This window comes from Passer montanus, unplaced genomic scaffold (genome assembly GCF_014805655.1).
Source record: "Passer montanus isolate IOZ18808 unplaced genomic scaffold, ASM1480565v1 scaffold5, whole genome shotgun sequence".
NCBI classification, from domain to species: Eukaryota; Metazoa; Chordata; class Aves; order Passeriformes; family Passeridae; genus Passer; species Passer montanus.
This window is the reverse complement of record NW_024369929.1, coordinates 6,531,072-6,552,298: the sequence shown is the minus strand read 5'-3', so window position 1 is coordinate 6,552,298 and position 21,227 is coordinate 6,531,072. Positions and strand designations below refer to the sequence as shown.

Here is a 21,227-nt window from a genome sequence, read left to right as displayed (position 1 = left end):
ATCTCACAACAGGGAAGGTTTGCCCAAGTGCTTCTTATTCATCTGAACAAACTGCACAACTAGGGCAGACAGCTCTTGCAGGTCTCACTTAGCAGGGTGAGTTATATGGGTAAGGTAAAGACATTACCCTGAAACTACAATCTAATCCTTTGTGAAACTAGACAAACCATTCTTCCCTAAAAACAGGGTAGAACCAAGCTGACTTCATTATGAAGACACACACCAGTATTTTTGGTATTTTATTAAATTAAAACCACACAAAATTTAATTGCACACAAGAACACACATCTGATATTCCAATGTCATATCTCCCAAAAAAAAACTCTGTGTAACTCATCCCTTTCATGAGTAGAAATCCAATATGCAAACAGTTCTTTAATCAAAAAGGCTTTAATTCATCAACACAAGCTGAATTTCCCTTTCTAGGAATACATCATAACCACACACAGACACATACAAGATTTTCAGGCAAGTTCTGCAGCCCTGAAATAGACAAAACTTTCACAATAAACTTGCCTATGTTTGCAGAATAAGTAAATTCCTATTACTTCCATCATTTGTCATTTACAAGCAAACTTATTTAATATTTTTAAATACTTAAAACAAATTTCACTTTAACAAGTATTTACAAAATCTTTACTAAAGATCAACATCCTGCATAAAGGTGACCTCAGGGATATATAGTTGCTACCATGCTACAGTTTGCACAGAGGGGTAAAAAGGCCATTGCTAGTTTTGGAAGGCTTAAACCTTTTATTGATATAACATAAGGACATGAACCTATGGAAGGCAGAAGAGGTCATAATTTCAGTGCAATTACCCATTCATGACTTCTTTTAAGTACATCAAGAGGATGAGTCCAAAAGACTTGGGTTTTGAATTATTGACTGCTTAGTTCTGTAAGAACTGATTTCATGGAAAGTTTTCAGGCCATCACATCTGTCTTCTACTGGTGATACGAAGAAGTTGCATAGGGACTTTCCTCATTCTCCTCCTCTCTAGAAAGAAAATGATCATCAGGTCAGGAGCATACCATTCTCAACAGTAAAACTGTAATGAAAATGCAGTTTTCCTAGTGGCTCAAAATAGGCCATGACAGCCCTGCCTAACAGGAATATTTGCAACATAATACTGTAATTTACACATCTCTGGAGCTCCTGAGATAATGCTGAAAGTGAGTAAAGCTGTGTAAGTTCAACATCAGAATGTATTTTAAAAAGTATTCTTGATCAAATCAATAAGAAAAACTTAAAGGATAACAAGGTGGAAGGCATGCTGGAGTTCCTTTTCATTTCTTCTTTAAAAAAAATGAAGCTTAGTTAGAGGTTTGTTTCAACATTTTGAATGGCAGGAGGGACAGAGAGACCAAATGAAGCAAGAACAGGAGCAGTCAGTCATAGCTGTGGGTGGATCTGTGTCCTGATGCTGCAAGCTGCTCCTGATGTATACTTCCCTTACATCAATCCCCACTGAGACTGAACACTTGGATTTTCTTAGGAAAAAGCAATTGCTCCCAAATGCTATTGTTAGTGCAATAAGTGGATAAAGCAAAGTAATGTTGCTTTTAAAACATCCTCAAGGAAATCAGTCTGCCTGCTGTTCACTTGGCAATATTGCCTGTAAAAGAAGGGGTTATGTAAATCTCTTGCAATGCAGCATCAAGGATGCCAAGCTCCCCAAAGGTCACTGTTTTGTACTACTGTAGCTTCCAAGTTTTGCTCCTGAGAGTCCAACCTTAAAGCTGCTGCCAAGTTCAGTGTTTTGCTAAGAACAGAAGGGCTTTACAGCTGTTACACTGTGAAAGGATTGCTTTTAATACTCTGTGTACCTTCATACAAAGGTACAGTTATCCAAAGAGTCTAATAATGCTATAAGGTTAAAATTAATTATTTCAATATCAAAACCATGAAGACTTTTCCCTAATAAACATGATAAATAAAATTTCAAACCTCAAAAAAACAAGTTTGGGATGAAACTGGTTGTTATTTCAGGGATGTGTGGTTACAGTAGTACTGAGAACAGATTTTTAGCCTTCCTTACAAATCTACATCTGTTTACATTAGTGATGCTACCAAGCCCATACCAAGGATGCAGATATCTGTAAACATTTAAATTGTATCCTTTGTTATATCCAGTTCTGCATCCAAACTGCCATGGAATACTGTAATTCTAATAATGTATCATATGCATAAGCTTTCCATGATACATGGCATGACAGTGAAGTAAGAAAGCAAATAACTCATGTTTAGTTGAAAAAGCACTAAGCCACTTTTACTTATAAATTCTCTCAAGACATTTTAAAGCTTTTTTCAGAATTGAAACCTATCAACATACCAAGCCTGTAAGACTGGACTGTAAAATTCAACCATAACAATTCAACCATAATAAATATTTGAAAAAGTACATTCTGAAGTTCCAACATATGCACTTCTGGAGTGAGTGTCTAGCCACATGTGCAGAACTTACTTGCAAGCAACAATCTCCTGCTAGCTTGTGTGAGGATGAAGGAGAACTCTTATTTTCAGAGCTTAGACTCTAGTAGGGGAGAAACTTTCTATGCTCTACCCTGGAAATTACTTTGTACTACTTAGTTTTGTTATGTTTCCTGTTTTAGGAGAATAAAATGTGGCATAACTATAGCAAAAAGACCTTCCTTCTAATCAAAGGCTGCTAGAATCAGAATTTTAAGGCTTCCTGAAAGCCTTATAGGAATACCATCCATCCTGACCTGGCAACAGCCAAACACTGGACTGAAATGAGTTAGGCTGTTTGTCCCCACCTCCCTTGTGCAGGGTGCACTCATACAGGTGGCAGTTGTCACCAGAGGGCAGAAGCCAGCACTGGGGCTATGGGAGCTTTGAGGGGCTTCTCTACAGGGCAGGCTCTTAAGAATGATAAAGCAGCTTGTTATACTGGAACTGAGCAAAGCAGTGACCAGTGTAATGTGCAAAGTACATTTCTGACCAAGGCTTGGAACTGCTCAGCAAGAACAGCTTCTGTCTTCTGTTCCAGGCTGCAGTGCCAGGCTCTGCAACCCTACCCCAAGCCAGGGTAACGACCAGGAAATAATACTCATATAGATCTTAGAACCATACAGAGCAAGTACAAGTCTGTTCTGATGGCTTAAAAAGAAGCTGAGCTTTACATGAAATAAAATTATATACTAGTAGATCTGGTCTGTGACCCACAAGCACCGCCATGGCAGTGTGTGTATGTTTAATGACCAAACAATTTACTTCACTTTTAAGATGCTTAAAATAGCAAAGTGCTAAGTCATAGCAACATTCTCCTTCAGGGGATGGAAAAGGAACAGCACAGCGTTACACCACTCTGTAGTGCTGTCTCTTCCTGTTTGCTGTCGCCACTTTGCCTAGTGGGTTACAGGAACTGAAAGAAGTCTCCTCCAAGCTATGGTGTGCATCAGGCCACAATAACCACTTCTGTAAGAGCAAGGACACCTGACTGTAAGTACACTCAAATGCTTGGATGCTTCTAGAATGCACAATTAAACAAGGCAGCAATCTGAGTTGTTAGTTTTGGGATGTCTGAAAGGATTCTCCACAGACAGCCTCCTTTGTTGAGCCTCTTTTCTCAGCTGATAGCCAACAAGGGTGAAAAATTATTGGGCAAATTATCTCAGTTGTGAGTTTGGAAGGCTTCAAGACCACACTCTTTCCTAGGTTCAGGTCAAGGCAAGTGACCAAGTGACAGTACAAGGCTCTGTTCCTGTGCTGACACCAGTTATATTGGCTGCTTGAATCACCACCACTGATTAGAGAGGCTCTGTTCAATTACAAGGTTTTCAAAATTAAACCCTCCAAGGCAAATGCAGAAAGATGTGACCTGTTCCAAAAGCACAGTATATGGTTTAAGTCTACCTTAAGGACTCTATAAACAGCTTGCATTAGATATCTCGTGTTCACCTTTCTCATATTCAACTATCTGATACAAAAAGCATCACTAAAGTAACTTTCAGTGTAACAGCATTTTGGGCCAGGTGAAGCACCACTGTATTTCCTCAAACTATCACAACTGCTTAATAATGAGTATTCTTCCCTAATATACAAATACATGCATTAATAACATATGCTACAGAGAACTGTATTAATCCCTTTGCATTTTGTCTGGCCTACTATGAAAACATTGCTCAAAACAAAAAGGCTTTATTGCCTTGAGCTGCATCTTGGGTGAATACGCATGATTAATGACTCATTAACTCATGATTTCTTGCTCAATGAAACTCTAGTAAAGGTACTATTACACGTAGATCTAGCCATGTGCTTATATAAACTCTAATAGTGAAAGGCAGCTGGCACAAACTGAGTGGATCACATTCTATAACCTTCTATGCTCATCTGCTTGCACAGCTATTATAGTTTAATATCTAGACTAAATCTGCAACTATGTGCTCCCCAATTTTTTTACCTAAACTTTATTCCTTTAAGAGCACTTAAGGGAGTTACTCTAAGAGTTCTAATTAAACAATATAATTCACTCTAAGCTGCCTTTGTAGCACAGGGTGTGTGGTTTAATCCAAATCAGTGTATATGTGCACATGCATTCTTGGCAACTTAAAGGAGGCTAAAGTAAAGAGCAATTTAGTGGATGTGGTTCTCACCATCTGTCAAATCAGGCTCATGGTATGGTGAGAAGTTATGCCTCTTTAAGTTCATGAGCTGATAGTCTGCTTCTGCTTGCAGTTTTGTGAGCTCCAATGTCCCTTTTGGTGGTAGTGGATGAACTCCAGGTGCTCCTTTGGTACTCTTAAGCAGGCATGGAAGTACTTGGAGTGTTGGCACATCAGGTTCTAAACAGGCCTTGACAAGGCAACCTGAATACAGGCCAGAGCAGCTGGAAAGAGCACTCTAATTTCATAAATGGTTTACACTCTAAGAACAGAAAACTTGCATATTCATGAGGCTGGTTTATTAACATGGCTGTCCAATTTCCAAAGGCTTTCTGCTCCAAGTAAGGGACATGAAAGGACTGGGCAGGAAGGAGAACAGGTGCCTTCTTAGCAGCTGCTGGAGCACAGAAAGGAATGTAAAGGAATGTTGCCACCTTCCAGTCTGGACCCAGACATACCATTGATGGTACACAGCTAAAAGGATCTCCAAGGTTTTTGGCAATGGTCTCTCTCTACTCCTGTTCTCTGTAGAATAAACATCAACTTTGGTCCTTTGCCCCTTCCTGCCACGGTATAAAGGGGTCTGTCCTGTCTGACTGTTGGAGAGGACAAGGCAAGGATGGCTTTTGTGAGCCATAAATGAAAGCCAGGGGCAGTGATGTAGAAGGGATTATTATGAAGAATATCAGATGCACAGGAAGCTATTTCTCTTCAGAAGCTTTGGGCAACATCCTGCTCAACAGACTGCCTGCAGCTCTGTACTTCATGCTTCCTGTAACATCCTGACCAATAAAAATCTGTTACATGCATTTAACAGCATTACCTGCCAAATCTGCACAGGAGGTGGGAAAATAACTCATCCTCCTGTATACATTATTTCTTGGGAGGTGACTTGGTACCAGGTCCACAGTTCCCAATTTGTAACTGAAGCAGTACAGGAAATGGGAATTAGTGGCAGCAGTGTACCATTTGTGCAGTGTCACTTCCACTGTATTGGCTCTGCTCATGGTGCAGCAATGTCTAAGTGAATTTTCTTCTTCAATTTAGCATGCTATTTTGTTGAAGGGATGCTAAAATAATTGCCTTCCTCTGGCAGGGACTGTGGTTTCCTGTTATGCACTTTAACTGCTGGGTCAACACCTACTCTGATCTGTGGTAGGTACATACATCTAATGATCTGAAAGTCAGCAGCAGTGTATTTTGATAGGTGCTCTATGTTGCTTCAAATATAACAATGGAAGTGGATGAGTTTGCTCAGAGAAGGTTTTGAGTTTCAGCAACTATTTTTCCTTTCATGCAACCAATTCAAAAGAAAGTAACTGACAAGTGTGATAGGATGTGAAAACACTCCAGCCTTCCCTGTGCTCTGAATGTACCTGGTCATGGGAATAGCAGGCACTTGCTGTTGACAAATAAAAGCCACAGATGCTGAGACCCCACAAAGAGGGGTCAGCTAAGACTGCAATGCCTTCAGGGTGAGATTACCACGTTTAACACCAAAAGTGGCATTTACCTGACATTGTCATCTTTTAGTTTTCTGGCTGCTTGTTTGGATAACTTAATCTGCAAGTCCAATCTCTGTAGGAAATCTTTGGCAGATAATTCTTCTGGTGCAGTGGGCTGATTGTCAGGCTCTGGAGGACTGGGAGAAGAACTACTTTCTTCCTGAACTGCCACTGGTCCTTCATCACAAGAAGGGGAGCTTTCAACAGTTTCATTCTCAGGAGACTCCAGTGAATTGAGTCCATTGAACAGTAATGGTTTCTCTGATATAACCGGAATATTCAGGGTTTTCCTCAGAAATATACAGTCATTAGTGAAAAGTTTATTTGCCCTCTTTATTTGTTCCATCTGAAAAAGATAGAAAAAATATAAGCCATTAGGTTTTGGCAAAGCATAAAGCATTAACTTTCTCAAGCAGTACACAATCTTTAGTTAAGATAAATCTATACTTTCTTTGCAGCAGCAATTATTTCAGGAGTGAATTTGTTTGCATTCAGAGTGATTCCAGAGTGCACGTTCTGTTTCAGCCTTGCCAACACCATAGCTTTATGTGCACTTCACTCCACAATACTGCTTTTTTTAAAGTCTTGCACTACCTAAAGATGCTGTCCTTGAACAGTCTTGCAGTCTCTATGCATGCTCACAGGAACAGCCTACCAAAGAGCAAAAATTCTACCACAGATGTACTTTTGATTTGGATTTATATTAGAATAAGGTTCAGAACTGCTAGCAGCTCCTGTAGGTGAACTCTCTGGTAAAAATGATGCAGAATCCAAACAAGGGGGATAAAACTACCATGAGGGTTCAACCTGTTGATGCAGATGACTGAAACGGTGAAAGGCTTAGATTGAATAATCACATTTAAAAACTGAACAGCTAATATCCAGTATCACAAGCAAGAGAAGATCACTACTCTTCCAGCTCCTACAGCTTGGAAACCATTTTTAGTAAGGCTCAGAGTATAAGGGTGCAAGTTCTTTCCCAAGCTGAGCACCTTCATTTATCTGCAGGGTATAAAGGAAGTTCACCTGACTTAGTAAGAGTTTGGTCTCACTGAGACTTCTAATGGCTCTAGGGTGAATGTCAATTGTTAAAATCTCTATAAGTTGTCTGTCTTGATAGGTATAAAAAAGTTCAAAATACTAGCTGGAGCTTTTCTGGAAAAATACAATACAGAAGCTGAAAATTGAGAGGCTACAGCAGGGGAGTTGGAAGGTGATGCTTCAATAGCTGATAAATAATGCACTGCACTGCTATTCTCTCTCTTATTTCACTGTAACTCTACCTCTGGTTATTTCTTCCCAAAATACCAGCTCATAGCATTTGGGAGTCTGTACCTCTGCACGGAGCAGTAATGAAAAGGAAAGTACTTGGTTCTAAAAAGAACATCCCTCAGCCATGAGCAGCCCAGAGCTGGTTACTTCATATGTGCAATACAACTCCTACAACTCAGTGTGACTGTACATTCAGAGGTGGATGGAGAGCAGGATTTAACAAGAGTTTTCTTTTTTTAGTGCTAGAACAACTGAAGTAATGCCCATTAGCTACAATCTAGCATAGTGAAAAAGCAAAAGATTCAGCACATGCTTATATTTTAAAATTTTAACTGAAGCTGTAAACTGGTACAGAACTAATTAATCAAAACTGCTTCTATTGACAATGAAATATAGTCCTTTTCCCCTAAAAGGGATACAGCACTTGCACTGAACCATAAATTGGCTGAACCATAAACATGAATTCCCAGTGTTAATTTACTCAAAAAGAAAATACAACAAATGCAAGTTCTAAAGATTAATAGGCAGTATCTGGGGGAGGGGGTGAAGGGCAGAGGATGAGGCCAAACAAAGCACACTGATCCCTCTCCCCAGCATGGTATTTTTATCTATCTTGAACTGTCTATGCCAAGTCATGCAAAGGCAGCCACTGGACAGGATGTCTCTGGCTACAAATTAGCTCCCAGTGAGGAAAACCACAGGGAAAACTCCTAAAACCAGTAATACTGGAGGCAATGGCAGCCAAAGATAATTGTGATGTTTCCATTACAACTCTCACTTCCAGCCAAGAACACATGATGCAGGAAGCAAACAGAAGGACTCTTTAGAAGAAATCTGTCTCTGTCATTGTGTGGACACACAACAGCCTGCATTCTGCTGAAAGAAAATGTGTTTGCATACGTTCCTACCCTGGGCTGAAACCCATGGAAACATGAACACAATGGCTGATTTTGCTGAACTTGTCATTGCTCTGAGGGACGTTTCATGTCAGTTCAACCTCTCTCAACTGCAGTCTATAATGATGCAGCTCTGGCTTCTTAAGCAGAACACTTATTAAATCAAATAATCAATTAGATGTTGGGAAAAAATCCCAACATGTGTTTTTTACATCATTAGCACAGCAAAAACTTATGAAATTCATAAACAAATTTTATGGTTCGCAGCTTAGAGGTTTGATTCACAACTTCACTTTAGCTGAAAGGGAGCAGTAAATAGCTAAGGAATGCCTTTTTTCTAGAAAACTACTATTGTAGTGATCGGTTTGTATTGTTGAAGGTGGTAGAAGGTTTTAGTAGATCTTGCAGACCAAGAGGAGGAAAAGAAGCCACTCCAGTCAGAACCTAATAGTTGGACACTACACTGTAGCTCTTCTAGAAGGAGCCCAGCTGGAAGGTGCTGTTTGCAGCTGATGTCCAAGTGGCACTGACGGTACCAGTGCCACACTCATCAGCTGCTCAGCCCTGAGCAATTTTCTGTGTTGGGACTACTGAAGCTGCACACTGGAATATGGGCCCCATGGAAGGGGGAATGAAGCAGAGTGGGTATTAGCTACAATCTAGCATAGTGAAAAAGCAAAAGATTCAGCACATGCTTATATTTTAAAATTTTAACTGAAGCTGTAAACTGGTACAGAACTAATTAATCAAAACTGCTTCTATTGACAATGAAATATAGTCCTTTTCCCCTAAAAGGGATACAGCACTTGCACTGAACCATAAATTGGCTGAACCATAAACATGAATTCCCAGTGTTAATTTACTCAAAAAGAAAATACAACAAATGCAAGTTCTAAAGATTAATAGGCAGTATCTGGGGGAGGGGGTGAAGGGCAGAGGATGAGGCCAAACAAAGCACACTGATCCCTCTCCCCAGCATGGTATTTTTATCTATCTTGAACTGTCTATGCCAAGTCATGCAAAGGCAGCCACTGGACAGGATGTCTCTGGCTACAAATTAGCTCCCAGTGAGGAAATCCACAGGGAAAAGTCCTAAAACCAGTAATACTGGAGGCAATGGCAGCCAAAGATAATTGTGATGTTTCCATTACAACTCTCACTTCCAGCCAAGAACACATGATGCAGGAAGCAAACAGAAGGACTCTTTAGAAGAAATCTGTCTCTGTCATTGTGTGGACACACAACAGCCTGCATTCTGCTGAAAGAAAATGTGTTTGCATACGTTCCTACCCTGGGCTGAAACCCATGGAAACATGAACACAATGGCTGATTTTGCTGAACTTGTCATTGCTCTGAGGGACGTTTCATGTCAGTTCAACCTCTCTCAACTGCAGTCTATAATGATGCAGCTCTGGCTTCTTAAGCAGAACACTTATTAAATCAAATAATCAATTAGATGTTGGGAAAAAATCCCAACATGTGTTTTTTACATCGTTAGCACAGCAAAAACTTATGAAATTCATAAACAAAATTTATGGTTCGCAGCTTAGAGGTGTTTGTACAGGTTTGATTCACAACTTCACTTTAGCTGAAAGGGAGCAGTAAATAGCTAAGGAATGCCTTTTTTCTAGAAAACTACTATTTTAGTGATCGGTTTGTATTGTTGAAGGTGATAGAAGGCTTTAGTAGATCTTGCAGACCAAGAGAAGGAAAAGAAGCCACTCCAGTCAGAACCTAATAGTTGGACACTACACTGTAGCTCTTCTAGAAGGAGCCCAGCTGGAAGGTGCTGTTTGCAGCTGATGTCCAAGTGGCACTGACGGTACCAGTGCCACACTCATCAGCTGCTCAGCCCTGAGCAATTTTCTGTGTTGGGACTACTGAAGCTGCACACTGGAATATGGGCCCCATGGAAGGGGGAATGAAGCAGAGTGGGTCAGCACAGCAAAAACTTATGAAATTCATAAACAAAATTTATGGTTCGCAGCTTAGAGGTGTTTGTACAGGTTTGATTCACAACTTCACTTTAGCTGAAAGGGAGCAGTAAATAGCTAAGGAATGCCTTTTTTCTAGAAAACTACTATTGTAGTGATCGGTTTGTATTGTTGAAGGTGGTAGAAGGTTTTAGTAGATCTTGCAGACCAAGAGGAGGAAAAGAAGCCACTCCAGTCAGAACCTAATAGTTGGACACTACACTGTAGCTCTTCTAGAAGGAGCCCAGCTGGAAGGTGCTGTTTGCAGCTGATGTCCAAGTGGCACTGACAGTACCAGTGCCACACTCATCAGCTGCTCAGCCCTGAGCAATTTTCTGTGTTGGGACTACTGAAGCTGCACACTGGAATACGGGCTCCACGTAAGTGGGAATGAAGCAGGGTGGGTGATTCCTGCTCCATCTGGAATGGAAGTAGAAGGGCCTGCTGGAAGAATTTACTGGACTCTGCATGTCCTAGGCTGGCGTAAGACTTTCAACGTTTTTCTCAGAAATGAACTTTCTTTCTCCCTAGAAAGTGAGGAGAAAAGCAGCAACACTTTCAATCAGCGGTATATGTATTTCACCTCTGGACTGGCAGGCAGAGCACAACGGAACGATGCTTAGCCCTGAAGCTACTGGAAGAAATTCCTTCTCTTGAAGCCTGTGTGTCAAGCTCAAAATAATGCTTTTTTAAGGGTAAGTTTGATTACCCTGATCTCCGTTTTTAGCCAGCAGTGAGTGTAGCAGTGCACAGCGGTGTGAGTACAGGGTCATGGTGGAGCAGCTGAGCGCTTCCCCAGGCGCCCTGCCCAGCCCGGGCACCAGCGCTGCGTGCTGACCCCTAAATGCTGAAACTAAAACCAACACCGCACCCACACCGTTCCCTGCCCTGTGTGTAGGCAATGCCCTGTGGGGGCATTCTTGCTGTCACTCTGGCCCAGCTGTCCCCGCTGTCGGGGCTGTATTCTCCAGGCTATGGAGGAGATGCTGTGGCTGCCCCATCCCTGCAGGTGTCCAAGGCCAGGCTGGAAGCCCCGCCCGGCGCGGAGAGGCCGCATGCGCGGGGAGCGCCCGCCCCGCGCCGCCGGCGGCCTGGGGAGAGCCGGGCCGGGCCCTCAGGAGCTCCGAGCAGCCCTCAGCAGCTCTGAGCCGCGCTCAGCAGCCCTGAGCTGGGGGCATTCTTGCTGTCACTCTGGCCCAGCTGTCCCCGCTGTCGGGGCTGTATTCTCCAGGCTATGGAGGAGATGCTGTGGCTGCCCCATCCCTGCAGGTGTCCAAGGCCAGGCTGGATGGAGCTCTGAGCAGCCTGGTCTAGTGGCACGGGGTTTGGAACCGGGTGATCTTTACGGTCTCTTCCAGCCCAGGCCACTCTCCGGCTCCAAGCGCCGCTCCCGGCCCCGCCGGCGGTGCTCCCTTACCGTGACGCCGTACTTGAGGGCGATGCCCTGCAGCGTGTCCCCGGCGCTCAGCCGGTGCTCCACGTAGCGCTCGGCCAGCGGCGCGGCCACGCTCGCCGTGCTGCCGTACGAGCGGGCCTTGGTGCGGGCGAGCCGCTGCGACAGCTCGGCCTCCGACTCGGGCCCGCCCGCCGGCTCCTGGCGCAGCGCCTCGGCCATAGCCGTTCTCAGCAGCCCTGAGCAGCCCTCAGAGCCCGGCGCGGAGCGCACGATTGCCCTGTGGCCGCTGCCGAGAGCCGGCGCTCAGTGCCCATGGCTGGTCGGGCTCCAGCGCGTTTGCCAGCGGCAGGCTCGCTGGTGCGGTCCGTCAGAGTGTAAAAAGGAGTGATTCGGGCATAAGTGCACAAATATGAAAGTCTAATTATGCCAGATTTATTGAAACAGTAAGAATGGGAAAACTCATTCGGAGGAAATTAACTTGTGACTTGGAATCATAGAACCCCTAACGTGTTTTGGGTTGGAAGGGACCTTAAAGATCACCTAGTTCAAACCTCTCACTGTCCACTAGACCACGATGATCAAAGCCCCATCCAACCTGGCCTTGAATACCTCCAGGGGTGGAGTGTCCACAACTTACCTGGGAATCTCTTCCAGTGCCTCACTAGCATCACAGTAAAAAAATTCTGCTCATATCTAATATAAACCTACCTTCTTACAGTTTGAACCCATTCCCCATTGTCCTGTCACTACAAGCTCTTGGCAGATAGTCTTGCCCCAGAAGTTCCCTTCAGGTATTGGAGTTCCATGTTACATCTAATTAATTGTAATGTGTTCTTAAGTGAGTACTTCTCACCAAGAAACCTGGCAGTGGGCTTGGAAAGCTGATCCAGTATTGCTGAACTGGAGCTTTCTAACAAAACCTGTATGTCACAAATAGATGGTGCACATGTGCACCCTGTACAGACATAAAACGTACCAAAATACCAACAAGTGTCCAGAGCAGCGTGCCCTGGGTGCCCGTGCTGGAGCAGGGCTGTTGGAAAAGATACCTCTCAAAGGTCACTTCCAACCTCAGCCAGGCTAGGAATCTGGGTAGTGTGTGCATGTAACACCAGCATGGTGTAATTTTTTTTCCTGTGAAAAATAGATCTCTATCTTAAACCTAAGCAAAAAAGTCATGCATGTCATAACCTCAGCATTCCTCAGTCCAGTATGTAGTCACACAAGTATCTTAAAAAAAAAACAAACCTGACATAATACCTAGTTGTAACTTTCAGATTTTGTTCAGTGGTGGTCATGGAGTCTCTTTAAGGAATACGGTGTAAAAATCAAGACAGATCTCAGAAACATTGTTAATCTGGGCTCAAGTTTCCAGATGTAAGTTAGGAAAATACAAAAGTTGTCCTGCAAGCACACAAGTTGCTGGTAAGGACTGACACATCAGCACCTCACCATCACAGGAGGAGCCAGTGTGACAATCCTGAACGGGGACTGTAGGCAATGCACAGACAGACCAGAGCAGTACAAGAGACTCTAAACTGATGGCAAGAAAAGGTTCAGTTTCATTTTTCTGCAGTCTACAATGTATTTGGGAAGTTGAAGGCTCCCCTAGGGATGTCAGTAGAGTTTATCCCAGCTTTAGAAAGTGAGCACCAGATTGTGACATCTCAGTGCTTTCAAGTCCTTGTGAAACAACCTGATCTGCAGAGCTGCATCAGCACTTCAGCCATGACCCACCTAGCAAAGAGCTGAACTGCAGGTCAGCACTTATTGAAAGTGTCTTCTGTGTGTGCAGTGTGGAGCCAGAGATCAGCTTCAGCCTCTTCAGGCTGATTAATGGAAGTTACAAACATCTGGATGCCTGCCTGGAGCTGGAATCACGCAGACCAGTTACTTCAGCTAAAATGGCTCTTAGTAAAGGGGAGCTGCAATTTGAGAAAATGGAAATGTTGTTTTACATTAGTGATACAATCAGCTGAACATGCAATATCAATTAGTTTGGAAATGTGCTCGACAGGTACACTAATATTAGACAGTATTATTCCCTCTAATGTTATCTTAAACTCTGTTTGTATGAAGGAGTGTGCAATACACTTTAAATCAGCTGTCACAATTCTGACAACAGCAGAAGCATCCCTTGTGATAGTATAAAGATACCACAGGTATTTTAATATTGAAAACTTTATTTTAGTAATAAACCTTTGCAAGGGTAGATGAGGGTGTTTTTTTTTCCCTGGAGTTTCTGGATTGTCCTTTGTGTCAGCAATTTGTGTAAATGTTTGTCTCTTATCTCAAAATCCATATTATAGCCAGAGGAACATTTGCATCTGGGATGTTGCCAAGATACTTGATCTGATTAGCTGACTGCTTCTTTTTCTACATGAAGTGAATACCCTCTAAACAAAAATTGAGTTAGAAATTTGAGCAAGATCTTCATTTAGGCAACCCGTTTTTACCTGTATCTTCTAATTTGCATTCCAAGTTACAGAAGAAACTAGAAGTGTCTTGCTAATGACACTTCATTTTAAAAATTGTGTCTGACCTCACACAAGTGGAGATCCTCTAGCAGGGACGTGTTCCGACCTAGATAATATTGGTTTTGCATTCTTACATGAAATCTTTGAACAGGAATTGGTTAAGGCCAGAAAATATATATTTCAATATTTACTCATGCAGTAGTAGTTAATGGTAGTTCTAGTGAATATTAAGTAACTTTCTGCCTCTTCTGTCATTCTGAATTTCTGAGTATGAGGTTTTTCTTTTTAGTAACGCTTCATGATGAATCTTCTAAATAACCAACCGTATTTAAGTCTGTGTTACTTCCAGTGAGTATTGGATATCTAGCTGCCATTTTATCATTGGGAACCATTCATATCTAGATCACTAAGTGCACAGTGATCATGATTTTTAAAAAATATGACATGGATCAGCAGACTACAGTCAGCAATCTTCTAAAACAGAAATCAGTATCAGCTCAGTCTAGTTATGGTGGCCATATAATTTAATGATAAAGTAAGTAGAGAAGAGAAGAGAATGCCTTCTGGCTAATTAATCACTCTGTTAGTGGTCAGCTATTCATCACCTACTTTGCCAGTAAAGAAGCTCAAGCTTGCTTAGTAAAGGATAAATGGAAGCTGAGCATTTCCTAGCTTTGATGTTTATGATGATGCAAGCCAGGAACATTACCATTTATAATAGTTGCACTGATATAGGACAGAGAACAATGAAAAACCCCATCCTTGTGGGCTATTTGTGTGGGCAGATTCGCACTAATTAGGACAGTACAGAGGAAAAGAAGGCTGCCCTCTGGTAATGAGTCGTGTATCAAGCTAAACCGTCCACCTCTGCTCATGTTGTAACCTCTGACAGAAAAAATAGGACAAAGATCAGAGACAAATCCTGCCTTTTAAGAATAATAGCCCTGGGTTCTTCAATTAATTGCAGCGAGGAGAGAGGGTCTTGCATGAATTTCAAAAGGAAAGTAGGATCATCTGAACTGGTGAACATTACTTAAGATGTGCACATCTTCCTCATCAAAATAAGCCCATTATGTAGCTGTAGCAGCTGGGAGCCATTATTAATATTTAATGCTCTTAGCAGGGGTTACTGTGGGTTTCTCTATTAAGGTTACAGGACAAAGTTGCAATATCATATGCTATGCGTTTGCATTCTTTGAGCTTTTTTGGCTTTGTATAAAGTTCTAGTGAAGTTTTATTAATTCCCCTTCCTTACCCTTTGCAGAACCTGAATATTTTTCTAAGCTGGACTGTGGTGCATGATTATTTATTCTTCATTGCCTCCAGCTTTACTAGTCCATCATCTGCCACTTAGCCATGTGAGCATTGCAAGTCCCATTATAGTAGGAGCAATCTTGCACAGGAAAGGATGAAACCAGTTTGGGTCCCATGGCAAGGGATAGCTCCTGCTAGATGTTGTGTTTCCTCCAGTATCATTGCAGGGCGTCCCCGAACTGGTCATAATTAGCAGTGACTCCATGATTCTCAGAAGGCTGATCAATAATCTTTATTATATTATATTATTAAGAAACCAATTGCTTTTTATAGACAGCTGCGATTTGCTGGGGAAATTTGCGACATACCTGGACCCAATTGGTCCTTCAATCTAAACACCATCACCAGTGGCCAATTAAGAAACCACCCTTTGGTAAACAAATCTCCATAACACATTCCACATGTTCACAACAACAGGTGCAGCAAGTGAAGATAAGAATTGTATCTCATTCTTTTTTTTTTATCTTCTCATGGACTTTTCCCCAGGGCAATGCCTGGGAAAGTTGTTTATCTCTGTGGCCAGAGAGCTACTGCCACGCTCCAGCCATGTGGTTTTTGGTGTGACTTCCAGGAAAATGATGATACCGCTCAGCCTCTCCTTCTTAACTACATCCTTTGACTGATATTTGCTTTTTACTTGTGCATGTTGAAAGGACAGACAGTTCTTGGAAATTTCATAGTTGTTTTCACTGAAAACAGGTGGGCTGAATATATAGGATGGAATCCCCATGTTCTGCACATCTCAGTCTAAGAGGACACCATCCATGGCTGCACTAGCCCTGGGACTTGGGGCCAGCAGGCAGTACTCAGTACAGCCTGAGGCACTTGGCAGCCAGGGAGCTCCTGCTCACAGTGCTTTGGAGGAGGGTGGGACAAGCTCTCCACTGGCTCTTCAGGGACCCTCTCTGGCCTTCAGGGGGTTTTTTTGCTCATATTTTGTTTATACCTTTTTTACAGTTTATCAACTTTTTCCTTGAAGTCATAAAATCCTTGAAATCCAATTGTTTACAGCTTTTTCTGGTTTATAAGTTATCAGGCAATGAAGCCAACAGTACAGAAGGGGGGAACATTTGGAGCAGCATCATCATCCTGTATGTCCTTTAACATCATAAACTACATAAATCACTGCTCTACATTAAGAAGCGATTGTTAGGAAGGTGCCCTGGGACAGTATCTGCTGTCCTTCAATGACTACTGGATTAAATGTACTCAATTTAGAACTAAAATGTCAGGCTAGAGCCTTCTTTACATTCATGCCTCGCTGATGACGTGCAGCCTGAGATTATGTGTAGCAGATGGCTCAATGTTGACTAACTTCACAATGCCTCAGTAGCACATTTCCTTTTGCTCTGGGTAGCACATTAGTGACAGGAGACATTGGCAGTGCACCTTTTATCTCCTGAGCTGCCTCAGAGATTTGCTGGGAAAATTGCCTTATGTTACTAATCTGTTGCTGTCCATGTAAACCCTGCTGCAGGATGGCAGGACATCATGCTCATTTTGGAAGGGGAGGAGGGCAAAAATAGTGCTGAAAACATGGAAGTAAGTGTGTGTGAAGAACAGTGAACCTTCTGAATCATTCCATTATCATTGGACCTCATGATGGGATATTTGATTTCAGTTTCTGGAGTGAAATGAATGTCAAATTACCAATTACCATTGAAGAATACTTCTGGGTTCCAACATGTTTTTAATTTAGCTTCTGTGTGTTTCTGTTCACATTGCCTGGGCTGCTTCCCATAAGCGTGCTCTCTTCACATGCACCTACAACACAGGTACAGCTGGGATCCTCACAGGATCCTCACCATGATGCCACCCTGCCATCACTGCTGAGCCTGCTGGTGCCAAGTGAGCAACGGTGTCTTCCTTTTCCTGCTGAATTCAAATTCAGTGCAATTAACCCCCACTTTAGACTCTTTTGATTAAAAAACAACAAACACAGTAAATCTGGATGTAATACAGATATTAATGGCAGCTTCATTGATGTGCTGTGAGTCACTTCTGAAATCACCTGTATTTATTGAGTGCAGAGGATGCCTCAGACTACAGCACCCCAGGCTGAAGGTGGTGGCCCTTGTGACACTCCTCTGAGAGCAGAGTCCTTGTGTGAAGGAAAGCTTCTCTGGAATAAGAAGGCAAAACAATTACATGAGTGCATATGAAGCTGTGTAACAAGTTTCTATTCTAAGAGCTCTCTTTGCCTTCCATACAAAGTTTACCAGTGTTTATTTTCTTTCTGTTGGTATATTTTAATTTTATCTAATTGGTCTTGTAGCCCATGTTTTCATTCAATGTCCAAAACTGGAGTATGTTTTTGGCCTCTGACTATTTTTAGCTGGTGTAAGTAGAGCACTAAACCAGCAGCATTCATGCATTTTTTTTACAGGCTTCTTGCTTCAGCAGTGGGCCCTGGAAGTGCCATGGCATTATTGAAGTGAAAAGGTGGTGATGGTCCAAGTGGGTCATTGTTTTGTATCCTGACTGTTACTGGGTGCTGCTCCTTAGCTTTTAAAGTCACTGTTGTACAAGAACTTCCTCAGATCTGGTCAAAAGAGAGTTGGCTGCTCGGAGTGAAAACTTTTTCTTGGATAAAATGTTTCTGTTGGAGGAGGGAGGGAGACTGGGGTGTCAGTGCATCCGCTTTTCCTTTAGGTAGCTAAGCCATATGTAAACTACCGTGCCTGTACAGTCTCTACTCAGATTTATCTGGTATTGACCTCATATTCCTTCACTGCTTGCACTTCAGGTCTCTGCTCATGTTGCCTCCCTGTTTAAATAGCTACAGAAAGCTTGGAGATCAGTCTGCAAGCAAAATCCTCATTTGAGCTAACACAGTCCGGCAGTTTGGTGTCCTTCATTTTTGTTCCCATGTCTTTTTTATTTTACTGAAATGCTGCCCTCGAGTGGCGACCAGCTGATTGATCCCAACGGGAGACCGAGCTGTTCCTGCTGCCTGGCCGGTGCCCTGCTGCCCTTTGGGAGGTAAATGTTCCTGCTGGCCCGAGCACAGTGGGGCTGCAGGGTCAGCATCCAGCAGGAGCAGCTGCTCAGCCTGCTCTGTGCAGGAACCGGCTGGAGGTTACCCAGCAGTGCTATGGCACAGCAGCTGGAGCTCCCTGACACCAACGGTGTCCTCAGCTTTTACAAGAAGATGGAGAACTGTAATTCTGAAGGAAATGTAATGTTTTGAAGTGTTTATCTGATCACAAGCCCTCTAAATTTAATTTATATGATTATTTCTTGCAACCTGTTGCACTGTTTCTTTACATGAGTTCAATGTTTTAACATAGAAACTGTTTGCAGAAGAGTATTTTTCTGTGTGAGGGTAAAGATCTCTGAGCCTGTCTAAGCAGTACCTCCACTGTGCTCTCTGGGTCTTAGGGGGGAATGTCATGTAGCAAAGGTCCTGAATGAGCTTCAGAGCACCTCAACAGTACATTAAGTTAGAATACAACATCAGGAGTTAATAAAAGGATAAAGGTGGTTTGTGGTAAAGCAACTTGAGGCGTTACTGCTTTGAGCTTTATTCCGTGTCTCTGTGCCACAGGCTGCAGCCTTTGCAGCAGTGTTGCTGAAGCTTAAGGACGCCGGCTCCTCAGCCAGTAGGTCATGGCTTAGTGTACTGGTTTTACTCAGATGGTTGTTTTTCTGGGCCACTGAAAACTGTGTCAGCATGTGACTTGTTTTACCTGCAAGGTAAAAAGCAAAAACAAAAAGGAGGAAGGGTTTTTATGTGAAGGGAGAGGTGTCTTTTGGGAGGACTTTGTTCTTAGCATTCCCAGGGTATTTGAAGAGCACTCCATGTTTCTGTGCTTCACTGAAGACCAGTTGTCCAAAGGGATGTATAATCCTACCTGTATGTAATTAACTCTTCTGGCAGGTACCTAAGTGTGTCCTGTTGGGAATATTCTCATGTTTTTATCTTTCCATAAAGACAGAAGATAATGCTTTTCCTATGTACTGTAAACCTCTGTCATCCTGCACAATATGCAAATACCATCATTTCTTCCTGCATTAACACACTTAATTAGGGATAGGCTTGTTTGTTCAAGTATCACTATGGTTTGTGAACTCAGATAAAGTGAAGACAGAAAGTGAGAGATAATTTCAGATGCAGAGTCTGGGAGTCCCTCTTCTAGGGAGTCTTTCAGGACTGGTTATTTAGGTGCTTGCTGTAATGACCAGCTAATTCTTGCTCACCACCCTTTGGGTGATTGTTCTTGGCAATTGTTCTACCTATATGTGTATTAATATATGGCATGTATGAGTGTATGAATGCCTATGAGAGGCTGTGTGAAATATCTCTGTCAAATACTGCCAGTTAAATAATTTCCATGATGATTTGGCTCAGCTAAAGCCTTCTTGTACTTAAAAGCTCTCTCAGAAATTATTTACATCTCTATTTCGAGTTGCTGAGAGCTCCTTAATTAACATGTTGATGCTAGGCATAAAATGGGTTTTTTTCAAATGGCCCTGTTAGCACCTCATCCTTTTTACCAGCACTTCTGAAATTCCATGAAAACACTATGAAGTATGGGAAGACTGTCTGGGGCATTATTACCAGAGGGAAAAATATAGAAAGGAAATGCCCAGACTATTCCAGTCGAAACCAGGCATACGTATTAGTTAATGCTCTGAAGTTTCAAACATGAGTTCCAGACTTGCAAGGTGATGTTACAGGCAGCTAATTCTGCACTGGAAGTTAGTCACTTGGAGTGCCTGAAGCAGTGGTTATGTCTAACATTAAACCAGAGATAGGTGAGATGCTAATGTCAGTGCCTAGGCTGCAGGTATGTAGAGGTCTGCACAATGGTAGCTCCTGGTAGTCACTTTTCACTGGACTTGTAAATGAAGGAATTAACCAGCCAGAGCTGCAACAGGAGGCAGACTCTCTTTCAGCTGGGCTGTACTGGTTACATTATATCTCATATTTCTTTATAATAAACATGAATACATTTTGATACATTTAATCCCTTCAGGTGAAACCGGAATTGAATAGGGACCCATTGATTTGCTTGCTGCTTACATCAAATCCTCTCTACTTCCCTTGAATTTCAAATTTTGTCTTGTGTCTTTAAAAACATGATTAAATAAATTTAAGTGAGGAAAATTGAGAATATCAGTAAAATAGGAATGTTTGCTCCCTGCAATTTAGTGCAGAAAAGCTTTTTTTTCCCCTTCCTTTTTCTGGCTGAAATACTCCATATACTTTTGGCTTTAGTTTCCAAGCTCAGTCCAACATCCATTTGTTACTGTGCAGTGAATCTCTGTATGATACTAACTAGACATGGCAGCTCTTTTTTAAAATAGACCATTCCAATCTGTCGCTTTATTCTTTGGCACCAGGATTTTCACTTTCCTGAGATGAACTCCACTGCTGGCCATCAGCCTGACGGAGTGGAAGAACTGCAGAACAAACTGCTGCTATCAGCTAATTCACCTGAGCAGAGCTGTGTGTGAGACCTACCTTGTCCTGTGAGAGTCCTGTCAGTTGTAGCAGCTGAACAAATATTTCCAAGGTGGCAAGTGAGCCAATTACCTGACAGAGCCCAAACAGTTTATGCAAATACCTGCGCTGTTCTGAGTCACACAAATTTGCTGGAACTTGCCTCACATCTTCTTTCCTGTTAAGCAGTTCTTTCAAGGTGCTCTGAATAATTTCCTAACCCCATGCATGTGAAAAGCCTGAAAAGGTACCCTCACCTTCTCAGGATCAATCTTCTGCTGCTTCCTGGTGAGAATCCCAAGTAGATTTTTCATTAGGAAG

The 21,227-nt window shown here is 42.4% G+C and overlaps 1 protein-coding gene across 1 annotated transcript; it reads right to left on the bottom strand.

The window, feature by feature from the left end:
- Window positions 1-226: 226 nt before the first annotated feature.
- On the bottom strand, window positions 227-11,968 carry LYSMD2 (LysM domain containing 2). Its single transcript, XM_039723157.1, has 3 exons — window positions 11,691-11,968; window positions 6,141-6,478; window positions 227-998 (listed from the first exon to the last, which is right to left on the bottom strand). Exons 1-3 carry the CDS (start codon window positions 11,886-11,888, stop codon window positions 947-949), a joined length of 588 nt encoding a protein of 195 aa, XP_039579091.1. The 5' UTR covers window positions 11,889-11,968; the 3' UTR covers window positions 227-946.
- Between the last annotated feature and the right edge of the window lie 9,259 nt (window positions 11,969-21,227).